The sequence below is a fragment of the Schistocerca americana genome, unplaced genomic scaffold (assembly GCF_021461395.2).
Source record: "Schistocerca americana isolate TAMUIC-IGC-003095 unplaced genomic scaffold, iqSchAmer2.1 HiC_scaffold_104, whole genome shotgun sequence".
Classification (NCBI taxonomy): domain Eukaryota; kingdom Metazoa; phylum Arthropoda; class Insecta; order Orthoptera; family Acrididae; genus Schistocerca; species Schistocerca americana.
The window spans coordinates 446,862-467,431 of NW_025725091.1; the positions used below are offsets into that span (position 1 = coordinate 446,862).

The following is a 20,570-nucleotide window of genomic DNA, read 5'->3' on the forward strand; positions in this document are numbered from 1 at the left end:
CAATGCTTACGATCTCTCGCGAGTGTTGTGCGTCGTTGCAGCAGCCTCTGGAGACGCCAGTGGACGTCCCCACCGCGCAGCAGGACAGCGACAAAGCGCTCCAGCTTCTTGTGGGACTCACCCAAGCAACAACTTCACGTGCCTCGAGGAAGAGGCAGAAATCTGACGACGACGCCTCAGCCCCGGACGTGCGCAAATTCCGCAAGGAAATTGCGCAAAACAACACGAAAACCTGTACAAAAATTCGCCGCCGCGCGAGGGATTCTAAAGTAGACAACGACGGCTTCGAAACTGTTACGAAGACCGCGAAAACCACACGTCAGCCGACAGCAGCACCAGTAGGCACTGGCAACAGCTTCCAAGCACTCAGCGACTCTGAAGACGAGGAGCTGACACTGCCACCGCCGCAGCAGCGTCACGCACCGCCGCCGCTCGTAATCAAGTTCGAAGGCCACTTTCGTGAGCTACAAAGAGCACTTAACATGCTGATTGGCAAGGATAACTACAGCGTCAATGTGTCAGGCGATGATCTTCACAAAGTTAAGGTGAAAACTGCCGAACACTTTATGAAAGTCGACGAGGTATGCACCAGATGGGGCTGGAACTTCTTCCTATTAGAGCTGAAGGTGTAGAAGCCCCAGAAGGTTGTCTTCCGCAAGATCCCACGCACCGTGAAACAAAGAGGTAAAAGAAGACCTGAAGCAAGTGGGTTACTGCGTTGAGGAAGTAATTAGGATGAAACAACAGCGCATTAAAGGACGCAACCCGCTATTCCTGGTGATCGCAAATAACACTGCGGAAAACCGGAAGCTTTTCCAATTGAAGCGCATAGGCAACTTGGTAGTGTGTGCAGAAGTGCTTCGTAACGAAGCTGCATACACCCATAGCTTCCGCTGCCTGGAACTCGGCCACTCGACAAAGTACCGTGGAATGCCTAAGTATTGTTCAAGTGCGGTGAGCAACACGCCACCGAAGTGTGTGTAAAAACAGGAGTACCTCACAAAGACTTTACTCCAAAGTGCAAACTCTGCGGTGAAGAGACTGCGCAAATTACAGACGATGTACCAAACGTTCAAGTTACTTGACCTGGGTGTACCTGTGCCACACGTGAAGCTCATCAAGAGCTACCTACAGGGCAGAACGTTTCACGTTCGAGTGTGACAGTGGAATTTCCAAGGAGCGCCAGGTACTTGCGGGTGCATCTCAAGGCTCGGTCCTTGGGACAATGCTTTACGCCCTATACACCGCCGACCTTCCGCATACTGATAGGTCCATCTCGCTCTCTACGCGGACGATACGGCAATGACCGAGCGAGGTGGCGCAGTGGTTAGACACTGGACTCGCATTCGGAAGGACGACGGTTCAATCCCGCGTCCGGCCATCCTGATTTAGGTTTTCCGTGATTTCCCTAAATCACTCCAGGCAAATGCCGGGATGGTTCCTCTGAAAGGGCACGGCCGACTTCCTTCCCCATCCTTCCCTATTCCGATGAGACCGATGACCACGCTGTCTGGTCTCCTTCCCCAAACCAACCAACCAACCAGATACGGCAATCTTTTCACGCAGCGGGTGTGTCAACGGTCTCAAGCAGCGTCTCCAGTCGGCCACAGGCGCCCTCGCTGAGTGGGCAACAAAGTGGCGCCTAACATACAACGGTGAGAAATCACAAGCGCTCATCATTGCTACGCGCCACTACCGTGATGACGCTCCAACGGTGACGGTACGCCGAGTCCCTGTCCCATGGAGTGCAACAGCACAATACCTGTGGGTCATTCCGGACCGTCGTGTAACCGAGAGGCAGCACATAGAAGAAATCGGGGGGAAAGCACTGGGGCGACTCGGACTCTCTAACCCCTGATCAACCAGACCTCCACGCTTCCACATCATGACCGCCTCACACTATACAAGGCCGCCATCCGTCCTCTATTAGAATACGCGTCCGTGGTATGGGAAACGCAGCCGACACCAACTTAAGGTGGCTCCAAACAATACAAAACAGAGCACGTAAGTTAGCACTCCACCTTCCTTGGGACTGCCTAACAGAGGAAGTGACAATCAACAGAGCACAACGCGAAATGTTATCAAAATATGGAGAAGACTGTATCTGTATTGATGGAACCCATGGGCTTAACGTGTATGATTTCGAAGTGTGAGCTGTCTTAGTACTGGATGATCTCAGGCAAGGATTCCCATGTGCTTTTCTAATTTCGAACAGGAAGGACGCCGATGTTTTAAGTATATTTTTACAGTATGTAAAATCACAGGTTGTACCAGTTTGCCCCAATGTATTCATGTCTGATTTGGCAGAGTCATACAGTATTGCATGGAACAGGACAATGGGTGCTCCTAAGATGAGACTCTATTGTACCTGGCATATGGACAGAGCATGGAAAACTAATATCAAGCGGAAAATTGCAGATCTGGATAAAAGAAATGAGGTGTATCAGCTTATTAAATCAGTGTCAATGCTGAGAAAGGTAAGTAGGTTTCAGGAATCACTGCAAAAAGCATTGCAGAAGCTCAGTAGTGACCCTGACACATCAGAATTTGCTTCATACTTCAAGACACACTATGAGGGAAATGTGGAGTGTTGGGCCTACTGTCACAGAACGTATGCTGGTCTCAATACCAACATGCATGTGGAGAGTATGCATAGGACGTTAAAGGAGATACATGGTAATGCAAGACAGATAAAACGACTGGACAAAGGCATATCTACACTAATGTCCCTAGTTCCAGCCAAGATGTTTGACTGGCTTATAGCGAATGTAAAAGGGAAGGTTACAAGCAAAGTTCAAGACATTCGTAATAAGCACAAAACTAGTTTGTTAATGGACCTCATGACTGAGGTAGATGGTGGTTGGGAAGTGCTATCCACATCATCTTCAGAGGTGTACATTGTGAAAGATAACAGAGTCAACTATGAGTGCAAATTAAAATGTAGTGATTGCAATGTATGCATACATAGGTATCACTGTACATGTATGGATTACAGTATTAGATTCAATATGTGTAAGCACATTCACACTGTTTGCCGAGATGACAGTGTCGGTGAAAATTCCCTGCAAAGTCCAGAGGTACTGGGTACTGGTGTTGATGTTGAAGCCACCAGTGAGAGAACAGCAATATTAGCCGAAGTAAGCACAAAATCTGTTTCAAAAACACCAAAATCATTGTGAGAAGGGAAACAGAAGCTTATTTCAGTGTTTTCCAATATTGTCAGTGGAATGACGGAGACTGAACTGCAGTTGGCCAAAGAACTGTGTTATCCTTAAATTGAAATGTAGGAGCTGTTCGAGCCCGAAACGGTTACGTCAGACAAACAGATAAGGGCCACAAAAGAATGCTAATGCCACAGAGGAGGCTGTTTTCTACCAAGAAGAAAACAGCACGTAATATTTCTCTGGCTGTTCCAAATGCTGAAGAAAGGTGTGAAATAGTAAAATCACTTCTGAATGAGGGTATGTATCAATTTTCAACTTATTGAGTAGATACGTTTATGTGTTGAACCTTGGCAGAGTAAAATATAATTCACACAAAGTTGACAGGTACTGAACACAAATTCGTATATTAACCATGAATTACTTGAAATTTATGTGCAGAGCTCGACACGAATCATGATGTTCCTGCGGAGCACAGTCGTGCCGTGCCAGATGTACAGCACAGCAAAAGAGGTAAAACTTGGTGGGATACATCATTCCAAATATGTGTGGTACTACTATAATGTCCTCACATCAAATAAACATGTCACATTAAGTAAAATTTAGAATTTTGCTGTTCAGTAGCAATGCAGTGTGTTTGGAATCTGATGTAATAGTTACTTGCAGTACAGTATATGTATATACTATCTTTCAGTACCTATCAATTTTGCCTCAGTTGTGATACGAAATTTATTTGCAGGGCTTGACACCAAAAATCACTTGCATGTTGTAGAACAACCACACACATGTTATGGCAGTCAGGTGTTCATCATGGTGTATCAGGTGTGTGTTAAGTAAACCTAATGGAGATAACATTATCTGAGTATGATGATAATCTGAATTCATATTAATGTATATTGATATCTTTAAATTCTATTTTACTGTGTGTGCATTATAATATAAAATTAATTTACAGGGCTGGACATTAACCATATTGTTGCTGTGCAGCATGGTTATGCCATACCAATTGTGCAGCACAGCACAACAGGTAACACTTAATCGGACCCATTATTCCGAATCTATCTCATACTGCTCTAATGTCCTCATACCAGCTAAAGATGTCAGATTAAGTAATATTCACAATGTTGCTGTTCAGTAGCAAAATCCCTCAGGGGGCTCAGCATTAATTTGCTGGGTACGGGCTTGGCAAACCCGGGGTCCTCGAGCTGTGGACTGGTGTGCGCCGCCAGTCTGCTGATACCGTAAGCTCTGGGCTTGCTTCAGCGACCACCGTGTGGCGCAACGGTGGAACGTTGTGTGTCGTAGGGACCGGGGATCTTGGCTTGATTGCCTGGATCGCAAGGATGGTACATACCTCTATAAAAAAAAACCTTCAATCTTAAGGTGTGCTGCGCGCCGATAAGATGCATGGCTGTTGAGGTGGAACAGTCGCTAGCGGGCAACCTCTGGGGAACCTGTCGCACCTCAGTTGTACAAGGCTTATCCAGGCATGCGGGGCTCTGTCTGGATGGACATAAGTTTCCCTAGCTGCTCGTGGGACGACCAGGGATAAGTTTCCCTAGCTGCTCGTGGGACGACCAGGGATACCACGAATTCTTCCTCTTTTCCTCCTCCTAATTTTTCGCTTGCCAGTGGGATGGGTGGACCGCTGGTAGGCACTACCACCCAATCAAACAAGAGAGCTAGGTTAGCCAGTCCTCCTGACTCAGGCGTCAGCAAACGTACCGCAGTTCAGAGTAACAGAGCACATACTGACAACCAGAATTGTGTTTGTAATAATAAAAGGAAAGAGGGTTCCTTTGAAAAGGTTTCGCCATTCTATATCCAAAAGGATGTAGAAGGAATAGCTGGAACTTTAAAATCAGTGAAGCGTTTACGGAATGGGACACTGCTGGTTGAAACATCAACTTCTCAGCAAGCAGTTAACCTTCAAACAGCTAAAAGCTTGGGGGAATACACGATCGATACAGAGCTTCACAGCACCCTGAACTCCAGTAAGGGTGTTGTTACCTGTAGGGATCTCATTGACATTCCTGTAGAAGAATTAAAGAGTGAGTGGGCTCAGGAGGAAATTGTTGACGTTCAGAACATCATGAAAAGGGTGAATGGGAACGTGGTGAAATCTGACTCCTTCATTCTTACTTTCACAGGGTGTATACGACCCGGGAGATCCGGGAAAAACTCGGGAATTTTTTCATCCGGGAATAAACCGGGAATTTTCTAGAATTCCGGGAATTTTTCATTGTTTTTAAGTTGAAATTTTTATAACTTTGACTGGTAAGAACGAAAACTCTAACAAAGAATATTACTGTATCTCGCTACTGCAGAATAATACTGCAGCCATAAAACACGAACGAGAGAAAAAAGAACGAAAGTAAAACTTAAGTTGCAAAGGAAATGCACCATATACAAGAACAAAACACAGTGCTCATACAAGCGTCTGCCAACAGCAAAATGTGTCTAAGGCTTTAGGAAGACTATGCAATGTTTCATAACAAAAGATTGCCTCCGATGAGCGCGACGTCACAACTGCTTACATTAGATTCGTCTGAGCCGTTGCGAGCCAGCTTATGCGCATATGCAGTTGAGTCGCATATGAGTAGTACCTTCTCCCTCTTCTGGCTACAGAAGTGTGGCAGTTAGCTGTATAAGCAATAGCAGCAAGCAGCCATATGATATCCGAAACAATTTTACTGGTGCGCCTAAGCTGCCAGATTCACGTATGTGCCCAACAGGCGCGGCGTAGGGGGGGGGGGGGGGGCAAATCGGGGTATCTGCCCCGGGCGGCAGTTTCGGGCGCGGGGGGTGGGTGTCAAATTCATATTATTGAATAAAAAGACCTTGTTTCACAAAGCGCCTAGCATCGAGCGCACGTTGGTCTATCGATTACTCATATGATTTTGAACGCATCTCTGTTGGTTTTTGAACATTTTTGATCAAATTCTATATTGATTTCTGAATGCGTGCATAGTGAACGTGATGTCTCTGCCAGGGGAATCCCCGTCGCATCTAGAAATAAACTTTCCCTCAAACAAAAGGAGACGGGTCTACGTGCAATACACGCTGTCGACGTCTTTGACATTGCAATGCATTTTCGATCACACGTAAGGGTGAATGACAATCGCTGTTTATGTAGTTGACTGGGTTTGCAAATGATCGGCGTTGTTATAATTACTAGCGAATTCCATAGATTCAGACTACCAGAGTGAAAGTAAACGACCAACAGGAATAACAGGCAACAAAGATTACGTATTCTCTTCTCAGTGATCCAACAAAATGAAATTTTGACAGAAAATTTTTGGACAGACCGCTACACTACAAAGGGCCAGTTATACAGTCTCCGGCTAGCAGCCGCTAAAGTTCTATTCTGGAAGTGGCGCGAAAAACGCGTTATACAAACATGTAATAACACCTAACCGGAGAATAAATGCGGGATAACTAAACCGGTGATTGTTCGGAAATATCGTAGATCCGGACCTGAGCAGCCTGAGTTGTTGTGGGGAGGTGGTAGTCTCCACGTGACCCATGTTTAAGTGATTTTGTTGTTTCCTCTTCGTTTATTGCTCTCACGTCAAATGAAAACAAAACTGATTTTTGTGGCCGGCAGCTATCAAGTGAATTAAAATTCATTCACATAATTACGGAAGGCTAAGGTATGTTATTAGTTTCAGATTTTGTATCTACCTTTCTGACAGTCAAGCGTTAATCGCCTTGCAGAACAATGAGGTTTTTTTGTCTGTTTTTTAAAGGAATTTGACTTTTATTAATCTTTTATGCTGAGGCGGTCAATTTATTTGGAACGAAGTGTTTAATTCTACACTATTGGCTAGTTTCAACTGTTCGCTGCATTTCAAGTTCACGTGTTCATCTTCTAGCACGTATGGCATTATGCCATAATAAAGAACCAAACATGAGATAATACGGTATTGGCATTCCAAGAAAATTTACATCTAAATCTGGACATACGAATGTGCACTAAGCCAAATTACCTTTTAATATGGTTCACAAAATTCCCATACTCTTGGAGTATCCGCTTATGTGTTGTCTCTTTTGTGACATAATGTAAGATCTTTTAATGTTTTACACGTACGAACGTATGGACTTCCTGCGTCATCGTAGCTGCACAAGCGCGGTGACGACTGTCATCTGGCACAACTGCTGAAACGAATCTATTTCTAACAGGTCGCGGGAAAATTTTTCGAATGATTGTTTGAAAAGCGTTATTTTCAAGTAAAGTAAATTTCCTTTTACACAAGATGAACTCTGTGCGCGAATGTCCGATGAATTTCTTAAATCACAGAGCGTTTGACTCTCATTCAAAAATCAGATCTTTCAGGATGACCATTTAGAATATTTTCGAGCCCAGAAGATCAGACATTTATGTCGTTGTTAAAAATTTTACTGGCACATTTATGTGATGTATCTTAAAGTGTAACACGCGTGGAAGCTTAGCTTCTCTTGCAGCTTATTAATCTAACATTATACGTGAAAGCTTTTCTTTTCTTGTAGCAACGCAATGTATATTAATTTAAACCATTACCTTTTCCTATTAGTGTGTTCGCTCTGATTAACAGTGATGTCGCTATTGGCTGACTACATCACGTGTCCTATGCTCCAAATATCGGCTGGCGAGATGGCTTGACATGAGCTACGACTGGCTTAGAAAAGCGCATCGCAGTCTCGATTTCAGTCCTTCGGAAAGTAACATGCGGTGTTTGGTGGAATTCGTAATACGAAAATGTGCAGTGAACATGTTGCAGCACGTCAGACATCTTTCCAAAACGTGTTTTTTTCCCCTGAGCTTCCTTTTCTAAAGTACCGGGAAATTCTACGCCGGTGTATAAAATCACAACCATTGAAAGGATTAATAAGTTTCACAGTTCTGAGGAAAGGTATACTGTTACTTAACACGGAAAAAGTGTATTTTCATCCGGGAGAAAGTGCATTTTTAACCGGGAAATCCGGGAAAAATCCGGGAATTGTTTTTCCTCGTCCACGTGTACACCCTGTTTCAATACCCCCAAACTCCCAGAACACGTCAAGGCAGGATTTCTTCGACTAAACGTACGGTCGTATGTCCCAAACCCAATGCGCTGTTTTAAGTACCAGCGTTTTGGGCATACAACTCTAGGGTGTAAAGGAGAAGCGATGTGTGGCAACTGTAGTAAGACTGCCCATGACGGAATCGACTGTTCATCTCCTGTCAGATGTATAAACTGTTCTGAAAGCCACCCTGTTTGGAGTAGGGACTGTAGAATCTTCCTAGAGGAACGTAAAATACAAGAAATAAAAACAACTGAGCGTATCCCCTACCGTGAAGCCAAAAAGATCTTTAAGGCCATGCAGCCCCCCACATTCATTACGTCTTTTGCCTCCATTGTTCAGAAGCCGCCTCCAAAAGTCGATGCATCTACACAGACGGAGGTTGTTAGTGTTGGCACGAACACCTGCGCATGTCAGTGCACTTGCAAGGCAGCAAGTGTATCAGAGCCTGTAGCCCCTCCTCGAACAGCAGAGGAAGGTACAGTAGCTAACATTGAAGAGCCCCAGGCATCTCCGATGGCTGAGGCTGTTCCAAAGCCCGGCATGGTTACAAACACCCCAGCTCCAGTTCCAGCAAACCCCCTAAACAAAGGAAAGCACACGTCAAGCAGCACCAACAGATTAAATCGCCTGGTAAACCCTCGGATCATGTTAATGTGGTCCCACCAGACGCTTCATCAGACTCTTCCCAAAGCTGATGGAGTCTGAGAATATGGGGCAGTCATCTCGCCCCAAGACTGAACCTCCACCAGCTGCAGTCTCCCCACGTCGGCGGAAAGAGACGCAGAAAATACAACCACCGTGATGGCTCCCATATTACAATGAAACGTGCAAGGGTTCAGGACACATGTGGAGGAACTACGTCTATTGATTCAGGATAGACCTATGTGTGTACGTCTGCAAGAGACAAATTTCAGTGAAACATACACCCCTGAGCTACGTGGTTATGTCCTCCAAAAAAAGGACGACCTGAGTGGACAGAGAGCTCGAGGAGGAGTAGGTGTCTTCGTCAACACCGACTACCACTCCTCGCCTCTCTCCTTCTCGACGAATTTACAGGCAGTTGCAATATTAGTACATGTGCGTCATATGCTAACAGTATGTTCGCTTTACCTGCCCCCACATGATGTGCTCAACAAAGAGGCTCTGTGATCTTCGTACACAGCTCCCCCTCCCCTTCATCCTCTGTGGTGATTTTAATGCACACAATATGCTTTGGGGCTCTGTGAGTAGTTGTCCCAGGGGTAGAGCAATCGAGAGGCTTCTTCTGTCTTCCAGTGCCTATTTGCTAAGTACACGTCAAAGCAGGCATTTTTGCATTGCAATTGGGTCGTTCTCTGCCACTGATCTATCGCTTTGCTCTCCAGCTATCGCCCACACTGCTGAATGGGAAGTGGTTGATGACTTACACGGCAGTGATCACTTCCCCGTCTGGATTCACCTGCCACATGCAGTGGAACTGGAAAAGAAACCGCCTCCATGGGTGCTCGGTAGAGCCAACTGGCCACTGTATAGTCAGCTAGCCCCGTTTGAACATCGAGTCAGTGTCCAGGAATGGGTGGATCATATTACTGAAGTGATCCACCGTGCCAGTGAAGTGTCCATCCCACAGTCCACGGGACAACCGAAGTGGCAGCCTGTCCCTTGGTGGAGCGACGAATGCCGCTCTGCAATCAGGGCTAGGTGGGCAGCTGTGCATAGGTTCAAATGCCGGCCAACTGTAGAGAACCTTGCAGCCTTTCAGGTGGCGAGGGCAAAGTGTCGTCGGATTATACGAGAGAGCAAGAAGAAGTCGTGGCAGCAGTTCCTGAACACAATTAATCGTTCTACACGAAGTTACATTGTCTGGGAGACCATCAGGAGGATTTCTGGGAGAGGTGGGAGGTGCCCTGTGGCTGCTATAATGTGGAATGGTACTCTCCAAACGACCCCAAAAGATATTGCCCACTCTATGGCGGCTCATTTTGCAGCTATTACTGCAACCGCCAGTCAGAATCCAGCTTTCCAGCCCCACAGAGTGGCTGCTGAGAGGAGCAGTTTTGACTTCTGATCACCCAGTACAGAAGAGTACAACTGCGACATTTTCCATGTGGGAACTGGATTCTGCATTGTGTGGGGCTCATGATACATCGCCTGGTCAGGATAGAATCCACTATAGCATGCTGCGGCACCTCGCAGGGAAAAATAAAGAATTCCTCCTCCGACTTTTTAATCTTGTTTGGATGTCTGGTCACCTCCCCGACTCGTGGCGTGAAGCAATTTTAATTCCTCTTTTAAAACCTGGGAAAGACCGCACGTGCCCGGGTAGTTACTGTAGTGTTGCCCTGACCAGCTGCGTGGGAAAGGCCTTGGAGCGGATGGTCAACTGCCGCCTTGTCTGGATGTTAGAATCCAGACAACTCCTTAGTCCAAACTTCCTGACAGATTAAAACTGTGTGCCCGACCGAGACTCGAACTCGGGACCTTTGCCTTCCACGGGCAAGTGCTCTACCTAACTGAGCTACCGAAGTACGACTCACGCCCGGTATTCACAGCTTTACTTCTGCCAGTAGGTCCCGAGTTCGAGTCTCGGTCAGGCACACAGTTTTAATCTGCCAGGAAGTTTCATATCAGCGCACACTCCGCTGCAGAGTGAAAATCTCATTCTGGAAACTCCTTAGTCGCTTTCAGTGTGGGTTCAGGAGGTATCGCTCCACCTTGTATAGCCGCCTCCAGGAGGGCCAGGTTATCAAATAGGCTTTCCTATGCCAGCATCACCTGTTGGGAATATTTTTTGACATTGAAAAGGCATACGACACTACTTGGAGGCATCTTATCATCAGGCAGCTCCACGAATGGAGTTTTCGTGGATGTCTTCCCAATTTTATTCAGTCCTTCCTGTCGCCACGTTATTTTCGCTACCGAGTCGGAGACGTACTGTCTAGTCGCTTTACCTTGAGGGACACCGTTCTCTTGTTCAGTGTTTTAAGTGTGATGGTCTTTGCTATTGCTATTAATAGTATTACGTCTGTCATGAAAAGTCCTGTGCAGTGTTCCTTGTTTGTGGACGATTTCTCTGTATTTTGCTCTTCTTCAAGCCTTGCAACGACGACTCGTCAGTTGCAACTCACTCTGTGACGTTTCGATGAATGGGCACAGAAGAGATGTTTTAAGTTTTCAACTGATAAGTCAGTCTGTGTTCTTTTTAACCGTTCTCGTTCCATTTTTGACTTGCCTGAGTTGAGGATGAGGGACACCATTCTGAATTTTAAAGACACGGTGAAGTTTCTGGGCCTCACTTTTGATTCTAAGCTTACGTGGCTGCCACACATTAAGGAACTGAAAAAACGGTCTCTTAAGGCGCTGTCTATATTAAAATGTCACACACATGGGGAGCAGACAGTACTTGTCTGCTCTGGTTTTACAGAGTCTTCGTGCGGTCCTGGCTTGATTATGGATGCACGGTGTATGGGTCTGCAAGACCCACTTATTTGAAGCTGTTGAATGTGGTGCACCATGAGGGGATTCGGTTGGCCACTGGGGCATTCAGAACGAGCCCCATACCGAGCCTCTGTGCAGAGGCAGGTGAACTGCCACTTCATCTCCAGCGGCATCTACTAATGGTGTGCCAGGTCTATAAAACATTATCCACACCATACACACCACACTGTTGCTCGGCCTCCACTGGAAAGGCTTTTTCGCAACCGGCAACGAGCAACAAGACCCTATGGGATTCGTGCAAAGGATTGGATTTTAGAGATGGGTGTGGCTGGTTTTAATGTTTCACGTCGAGATTGGAGCGGATATCCACCTTGACTCCTCCAGAGGCCCAGACTGATTTTAGATTTGGCAAATTTTAAGAAAGACAGTACCTCAGATTTTACTTTCAAATCTTTGTTTTTTAACATTTTAGATAGGTATCATGATTTTACAGTAGTCTACACTGATGGATCCCAACAGGGGGATTTTCTTGGCTGCTCAGTAGTGTTCCCGAACGTGTCATCAGGATTCGCCTTCCCCTGGAATACACTGTTTTTTCCGCAGAACTTACGCGATCCTGAAGCATTGGAGCAGATACGGTGTACTCAGGGCAAACACTTCCTAATTTGCTCTCTGAGCGCATTACAGTCACTGCAGAACCTGTACCCAGCAGAGAAGTTGGAACAGCTGATTTACGACCAACTGTACATCCTCCAACGACAGGGCAAGCAAGTGTCCTTTTGCTGGGTGCCAGGGCATGTGGGCATACGGAGAAATGAACAAGCTGATCGAGCTGCCTAGGACACCTGCAGATTACCGGAGGTGACACAATGTTCTATTCCTTTGCAAGGTGTCGTTTCTGTGCTGCGGCGGAAGTCTATGCAATTGTGGGAGGAGGAATGGCTGGTGGTGAGGGAAAATAAACTGCAGTTGGTGAAACCCACCATCCAGCCGTGGTGTTCCTCCTGCCGGTCACCTAGGCGGGACAAAGTGACTCTTACAGATCTTCGCATAGGGCACTGTCCTCTTACGCATGCCTTCTTACTACGGCGAGAGGGACCCCCGCTGTGTGATGCCTGTGGCGTACAAATCACTGTACGCCACATTTTAGTTGAGTGTGATTTATATCGTTTTGTCAGGGCGGAAGTTAATATTAGTGGGGATCTGCCCTCGATTTTAGCCGATGACGAGATTAGATTAGATTAGATTAGTTTACGTTCCATAGATCCGTGCTGAGGAGATCCTCGTGGATGTGGAACATGTCAAAAATTTTTTTTTTTTTTTTAAGCTGAAATAACAATACTAATAGTATATTTGTTTCTATTAAAAAATTCGTCAATGGAGTAGAAGGAGTTGGCCACTAGTAAGTCTTTCAGGCTTCTTTTAAACTGATCTTTATTTGTAACTAAATTTTTTATGTTTACTGGCAAATTATTGAAGATGAGTTTTCCTGAGTAGTGGACCCTTTTTGAACTAAAGTAAGTGCTTTTAAGTCCTTGTGCAGATCATTTTTGTTCCAGGTATTGTATGTATGAACCGAGCTGTTTGTTGGAAAAAGAGATATATTATTTAGGACAAATTTCATTAATGAGTAAATATACTGAGAGGCAGTAGTTAGTATACCCAGTTCTTTGAAGAGTTTTCTACAGGACGTCCGTGAATTTACTCCACAAATAATACGTATTACACGCTTTTGGACTCTGAAAACTTTTGTTTGACTTGAAGAGTTACCCCAAAATATTATACCATATGACATTATGGAATGAAAGTAGGCAAAGTATGCAAGCTTTTTCATTTTTATGTCGCCTATGTCTGCTAACACTCGAATTGCAAATACAGATTTGTTAAGGCGTTTCTGCAGTTCTGTGGTGTGCTCTTCCCAACTGAATTTATTATCAAGTTGTAATCCCAGGAATTTAAGACTGTCAACCTCTTCTATCTGCTCTTCTTCGTATTTTATGCATATGCTGGGTGGAAACCTCTTACAGGTTCTAAATTGCATATAGTGAGTCTTTTCGAAGTTTAATGTCAGTGAGTTGGCTGTTTAATGTCAGTGAGTTGGCGAGTGTCAAGAAAGTTTTAAGGTACTGTGATGTTTCTGGGCTCCAGCCTAAAATTTTAGGTTGGAATTTTGTGTGTGTTGCCGAGTGGCTGACCACTCCTTTTTATTCGTGTAATAGGCCAGTTCCGACCATGTGCTATGTGTTTCATTTTAACCCCTTCCCCTACGTTCTCTTGCAGTTCTCCTCTTTACGTGCTGCTTTCCACTTTGCTACTGTTGACTTGCACACTGCCTATGTAGACTGTCACCTATAGTTTTAGTCTTTATTTTTGCACTTGCTGCATATTAGTGACACTCGTCCGTTATTGTTTCCGTTCGGGCGCTAAAGACTACACCCATAGCACCATATCCATCCATCCATCCGTCCAGTAGCAATGTAGTGTTTGGATTTTGATTTAAAAGTTACTTGCAGTGGAGTATATGCCACCTTTTAGACCTATCAATTTTGCCTGCGTAATAATACAAAAATTATTTGCAGGGCTTGACACCCACAATCAGGCCCATGTTGAACAACCACACACTATGCCATGGCAGCCAGGTGTTCATCATGGTGCATCAGGTGTGTGTAAAGTAAATCTAATGGAGATAACATTATTTAAGTATAGTGAAATCTGAAGTTATATATGTATATTGATACTTCTATATTCTATTTTACTGTCTGCAATATAATAAAAATTAATTTACAGGGCCGGACATGAACCAGTTTGTTGCTGTGCAGCATGGTTATGCCATACCAAATGTGCACAACAGGTAACACATTAATGGACCCATTATATCTCATACTGCTCTAATGTCCACATATCAACTAAAGATGTCAGATTAGGTAGTATTCACAATGTTGCAGTTCAGTAGCAATTTAGTGTGTTTGGATTCTGATTTAAAAGTTACTTGCAGTGGAGTATATGCCACCTTTTAGACCTATCAATTTTGTGTGTATAATAACACAAAAATTATTTGCAGGGCTTGACACCCACAATCAGGTCCATGTTGTGGAACAACCACACACTATGTAATGGCAGTAGGGTTATCATCAGGTGTGTGTAAAGAAAATTTAAATTATTTGAGGATAATGAAGTTCTGATTTTATATCTGTTATTGATACTTTTGTATTCTGTTTTACTGTCTGCAACATAATATAAAATTAATTTACAGGGGTGGACATGAACCACATTGTTGCTGTGCAGCATGGTTACACCACATCAAATGTGCCACTCAGCACAGGTAACACCTGATGGAACCCATCATATCAAATGTCTGTGGTACTGCTCCAGTGACCTTATATTCTTTAACAGTGACAAATTACATTATAGTTAGAATGTTGCTATCAAGTAGCATTGTAGTGTGGCTCTATTCTGATTTAAAATTTACTTACAGTCCAGATTACATCCACTCAACAGCAGAATGGAAACGATCTCAGTTTGCAATATGAGCAACTTGGTTAAAAAGAAACTCCATCCCTTGAAGCTGAGTGAGCAGCACATCAGGTATGTAACATTGTTTTTTTTAATTAAGTAATCCCATTTATTAAAGTAATAGTGTTTCATCTGATGACTGCCTGTCTAATTTATGAAGATACCATAATGCAAACTTTCTACTTTATTCACATTAGGCCTATACAGTTTCTAAAGTGGTGGTTGTGGGGAAGACAGGGTAGTAGTTGTAATTATATTCTTTCTGAACAGTAGAACTTCAATGCAGTGTTTACTTGCAGTCTGGATTATGCTATGTCAAGGAGCAGTGAGGGAGGTCCCAAACATTTGGATCTTGGCACTGATGTCAAGTCAGGCCCCTTAGGCTGCCTCAAGAGCTGACTATGAGGACTGGTATCCACTCAGCCTTATCTGGCCACCAGAAGGAGAGTGAAAAGAACCTTGGAATTCCATCACTTCAGAGGAGGCAATCCGGATCCATTCAGCTTCATCAAGCTTAGTGAATGGCAAGACAGGTATGTAATGGTATTGCGGTTAATAGGGCACAATATAAGGATGTTTTGATGCTGGTTTTTAGTCCAGTATGTCATTATCCACCATGTAAATTGTTATTATTTGGGAGCAATGTGACATATCTGAATTCTGATTATATGCTTACTTGCAGTCCGGCCTATGCCATTATGCCATCTTGAGGACTAATGAAGTAAGTCCCAAACATTTCGAGCTTGGCACTGATGTCGAGTCAGGCCCCTCAGGTTGCCTCAAGAGTGAAGGACTTCAGAAGGCCAAGACTAGGATCCACTCAGCTTTACCTGGCTGTCAGAAGGAGAGTGGAAAGGAACTTGAGCCGGTCGCTGTGGCTGAGCGGATCTAGGCGCTTCAGTCCGGAACCGCACGACTGCTGCGGTCGCAAGTTCGAATCCTGCCTCGAGCATGGATGTGTGTGATGTCATTTGGTTGGTTAGTTCCAGGGGACTGATGACCTCTGATGTTAAGTCCCATAGTGCTCAGAGCCATTTCAACCATTTTGAAAGGACCTTGGAATTCCATCACTTCAGAGGTGGCAATCCGGATCCATTCAGCATCATCAGGCTTAGTGAATGGCAAGTCAGGTATGTAATGGTATTGCAGTTAATAGGGCACAATATAAGGATGATTTGATACTGGTTTTCAGTCAAGTATATCACTAACCATTATGTAAATTGTTATTACTTGGGAGCAATGTGACATATCTGAATTCTGATTAAATGCTTACTTGCAGTCCGGACTAAGCCATCTTGAGGACTAAAGAGGGAATTTCCAAACATTTGGAGCTTGTCACTGATGTTGAGTCAGGCCCCACAGACTGTATCAAGAGTGGAGGACCATATATCCCCAATATCTGGACTTCAGGTCAGGACTGGGATGCACTCTGCCTTCCCTGGCTGCCAGAAGGAGAGTGGAAATGTCCATGAAATATCAGCACTTCAGAGGTCAGGATTATGATTCACTCAGCCTCATCAGGCCTAGTGAATGGCAAGTCAGGTGTGTAATGGTATTTCAGTTAATCCGGCACAATATAAGTATTTTTTGATACTGGTTTTCAACCCAGTATAACATTAATTCATTATTCACACTTTTGTTATTTGATAGTAATATGGCATGGCTGAATTCTAATTAAATCTTTATTTACAGTCCAGAATGTGATGCATTGAAAGCAGATGGGAAGGACCTGAGATGTCTCTACCATTCGGAGTTCAGGATAGCATTCCACCCTGCCCTCTACAGCTGCGTCAGGATCAGATTTGAAAGGAACTGCAATATCTGATCCCAGAACTAAAGACCACTCCGCATCTTCAGGATGACTCGAGTTTGTGGAGGTCAAGGCATCTATAATAAGTAGAATTAGGGACTGAAATGCTGTTGGCATGGCCGGGTCACCACAGTAATGCTTGAAGTAAGTAACAATAATTCATGTAGTAATACACCAGATAACAGTGCTTTTATCAAATTCCAGTAATTTCCTCTATAAAACACAAAAAATCATGACAAGTAAACATTTGTTAAACTGATACATTCCACATAAAGTGTCATATTCATGACCTGCAAAACAAATATTAATTTAATATCTAATGTGGTCTAACGTGAATTTTATTTGCAGGTCGAGTCATCAAGAACTGGATTTCTACAGCATCAATTACAGCCAGAGAAATACTACGTTGTCACACACATAGCACTGATAAGAAGCTACAGTAGCTTTAGTGACAACGGGCAGCTCCTGTTGATGGTTTTTGCAAACATGCTGACTGAGATTCTTTCTGTAATTATACTCTTGCCCACACACTTTGCATTTAAAATCACTCATTTGACTTACTACCATTAATTGCTGGTTTCATTCAAATACATGGAGCAAATATTGAAGACATTGGGGCCGGCCAGAGTGGCCGAGCGGTTGTAGGTGCTTTAGTCCGGAACTGTGCGACTGCTATGGCCGCAGGTTCGAATCCTGCTTCAGGCATGGATGTGTGTGTCATCCTTAGAACTACTTAAACCTAACTAACCTAAGTTCTAGGGGACTGATTACCTCAGGTGCTAAGTCCCATAATGCTCAGAGCCATTTGAACCATTTTTGAAGACATGGGTGTAAGTGCTACTCTGAGATGAACAGACGGGAGTTTGTGTCTGTCTTTCTGACAATTTCAATACGAATGATGGTAACATCATCATTGTGCAAGATTTCTTGTAGCATAATTCACACAATGTATGTGTCCTCTGAAACATTATGATGTAATATAACACAGCTGGAAATGTTATTAATTTTAGTTTTTTTGAAATAGGTGTTTCCCAGATCACTGCAGAAGTTGTGTTCTAATGCATGACGATTGGCATAAACATAAGAATGTCCCAATTGGACACTGGTGATAGATACTCGGGATGTTTTCCATGTCCTTACTACTGCACTTGTGACCTACACAAGCATGTTTTTAAAGGTTTGAAAACAACATCAAAATTGGTGGGGGTAAAGACAAATAGGTACTTTCAACTCTTAAGATTTATGTCTGTCATTTATAGTAATGGAAGATTGTTTGTTCACTGTCATCATGGTAGAAGCAGTATTTCTCCTTAAGTGCCCAATGTAATTATGTTTTTTTGTATGTCTACTTGTAATCTGTTGCTGTAATACTTTATTATTCATGACACTTCATTTTGTACTAATGTATCTGAAATTAAATGATTGGTTGTATATTGTCAGAGTACTCAGTAAACTTTTATTTTTGCACAAGGTACAATGTATGTATCATGTTGTAATTTCATTGTACTGTTGGTACTTTATGTATGGAATTATTTCATAATGTTCTAAATTGTACAACTTTTAAATGTTAATGTGGTGTACTATCCAAATAAACAATTGAAATTGTGGCATGTAGTGTAACACAGATGGTGTTTTCAAATATAGTTATCTGAATAATCAAATATAGTTTGCTACATCATTTGTATGACCAGTGAGAGAATTTAACCATCTATGATTGAGACTGTAGTTTGCAAAGTGATAGGAATTCATTTGTGACCTTTGCAATTTTTTTAATGATTAACTGTTGACAATACTACACTCTCAAAGATAATGGTATCCTCTTGGAACATTAGATATTGAGTCCCAAGCTAAATGCACCTTGTTCCCCACATTTGGTTTGCTCTGTTGTCTTAGTAATTTATAGAAAGTTAATGATTCAATAAAATTATATCACTGAAGAATTTTCATTTTCATTATTGCATTGCCTGCCCTACATAATTAAATGCTATTCTCTGTGCTGAGGTGTCAAGAAAATAGTCATCCTAAATGTGTTACGTAACATGAATGCACTGAAGGTGTAAACAAATTGAGCCTCTGAAGCATACCTCACATGTGGTTCACAATTTTATCCCCAGCACCTCCCTCAATATCTCTCTACATTTAACAGAAAAACAGCCCCTATCATTTCAATCAATAAAACTCTTCCCGGAAGGTCTTGGAGAGAGCCACTGCTTTGTTTGGAAAGAGGTAGTAGATTATCAAAGTTTGATGTCTAGCTCAATTGGCAAGAGAGCTACTCTACACAAAAACCACTGTGGTATCTGGATTCAGATTCAGGCTGGTTCACAAATTTCATGTTTCATTAATGTTTCAAAAACAGTACACTCCCCTGCACTGTGAAAGATTTCATTTTTGTGGTGTATACATCACAAATGGTTCTAATTGGGACATCACTTCCCATGAAGCTAGGTTATTGTTCATGTCTAATAGTGGAAAAACTGGGATGTGACAAACAAATGAAGGAATTAAGTCACCATTAATCTTATTATCTTGCAGTTCCTTGGAATATATTTCTGACTAGTGTTTTTTTTTTTTTTTCTTTTTTTTTCTCCTAATGAAATCCAAGTGCTGCCACCATGCGCCACAGTACTGATGCTTGCTTGAGTTAAGAACTGGTAACACCTAATATCATGACAATACACATGATGTATTGAACAGTTAGTCAGGATATTTTAATAACACGGGACATTGAGCCAGAATGGAGTCTCGTCCCTTTTTTCTCGCCAGGGTATATCGCCCGTACAAGAATCTTTTCCATGTTCTGTGTGTTTACACATAATCCCTGGGGTTCTTGTTATGCATCCAATAGCCAAGATGGTGACAGCATAAAGATGCAATTAATGAAACTTGTACTTCTGTGCAGAACACTTTTAAAATAAAAATATTAGGTCTCGCACTATAGATAATTGATAATATTTGAAGTCTCGTGGTGATTTACAAAACTTTTCAGAGGATAATAGAATAGCTACATTTTCAGTTGTGATCAGTAACTTCATACCAAGAATGATCTCAAGAAAGAAATGTAAGCTAACTACTGAGAAATTAATTGTCAAGAGTCATGAAATATACTGGATCTAGTGTTATAATGAGACTGATGATTTCTTTTCATGGGAGGAAATTTGCATTACTGTGATAAATGTCAATTTCACAGCAAATTCAATTATATAATCACTTTAACTATCTCCAGAATTTCTATGTCAACCTAATCTTATTATGATCTGAGGTATGTTGGTAGTTGTCTTTGTAGGATTTTGTTGTGAAATGATGTTTGATGAAATGTAGGATGCATAACACTTACACAAGTACACTGCAGCTAAATATATTATGAACTGATATAAATAACTTTCTGATTTACAGTGTTATGCATTGTTATGTTTTCAGTGTGTGTTGTTTCTGATGTACAACTATATTATTAGTAGTAATATAAATCAGAAATGAAATCAGACATTTTAAGTTTAGAGTGATGGTTTTCAAAATAGTACTCAATAAAAAAATAATTCTGTATAAAGAAAAGTTACATTAAAGTGACATGTTCCACATCATTACGAAATATCGTATACATAATCTATGGAACAAGTATTTAT

General features: G+C 42.8%; 1 protein-coding gene and 1 long non-coding RNA gene across 2 annotated transcripts; both read left to right on the forward strand.

Annotated features, from left to right (window-relative positions):
* The first annotated feature begins 3,285 nt into the window (after positions 1–3,285).
* LOC124559415 lies at positions 3,286–14,479 on the forward strand. Its single transcript, XM_047130911.1, has 6 exons — positions 3,286–3,461; positions 3,603–3,674; positions 3,901–3,983; positions 4,149–4,188; positions 14,204–14,284; positions 14,412–14,479. Exons 1-6 carry the CDS (start codon positions 3,344–3,346, stop codon positions 14,477–14,479), a joined length of 462 nt encoding a protein of 153 aa, XP_046986867.1. The 5' UTR covers positions 3,286–3,343.
* A 57-nt stretch (positions 14,480–14,536) lies between these two features.
* LOC124559416 lies at positions 14,537–17,685 on the forward strand. The gene is made up of 8 exons (XR_006968876.1): positions 14,537–14,759; positions 14,878–14,946; positions 15,100–15,209; positions 15,437–15,670; positions 15,820–16,267; positions 16,417–16,679; positions 16,830–17,091; positions 17,296–17,685. It is a non-coding gene; the product is annotated as an uncharacterized LOC124559416 (long non-coding RNA).
* The last annotated feature ends 2,885 nt before the right edge of the window (positions 17,686–20,570 follow it).

Bases quoted from the DNA above. Each gene is read 5' to 3' on its own strand.
- LOC124559415 (XM_047130911.1), top strand. From the start codon at position 3,344: ATGCTAATGCCACAGAGGAGGCTGTTTTCTACCAAGAAGAAAACAGCA. The intron at 3,984-4,148 runs GTGTGTGTTAAG...GTTGCTGTGCAG, and splicing joins TGTTCATCATGGTGTATCAG to CATGGTTATGCCATACCAAT. The intron at 4,189-14,203 runs GTAACACTTAAT...AATTATTTGCAG, and splicing joins TGTGCAGCACAGCACAACAG to GGCTTGACACCCACAATCAG.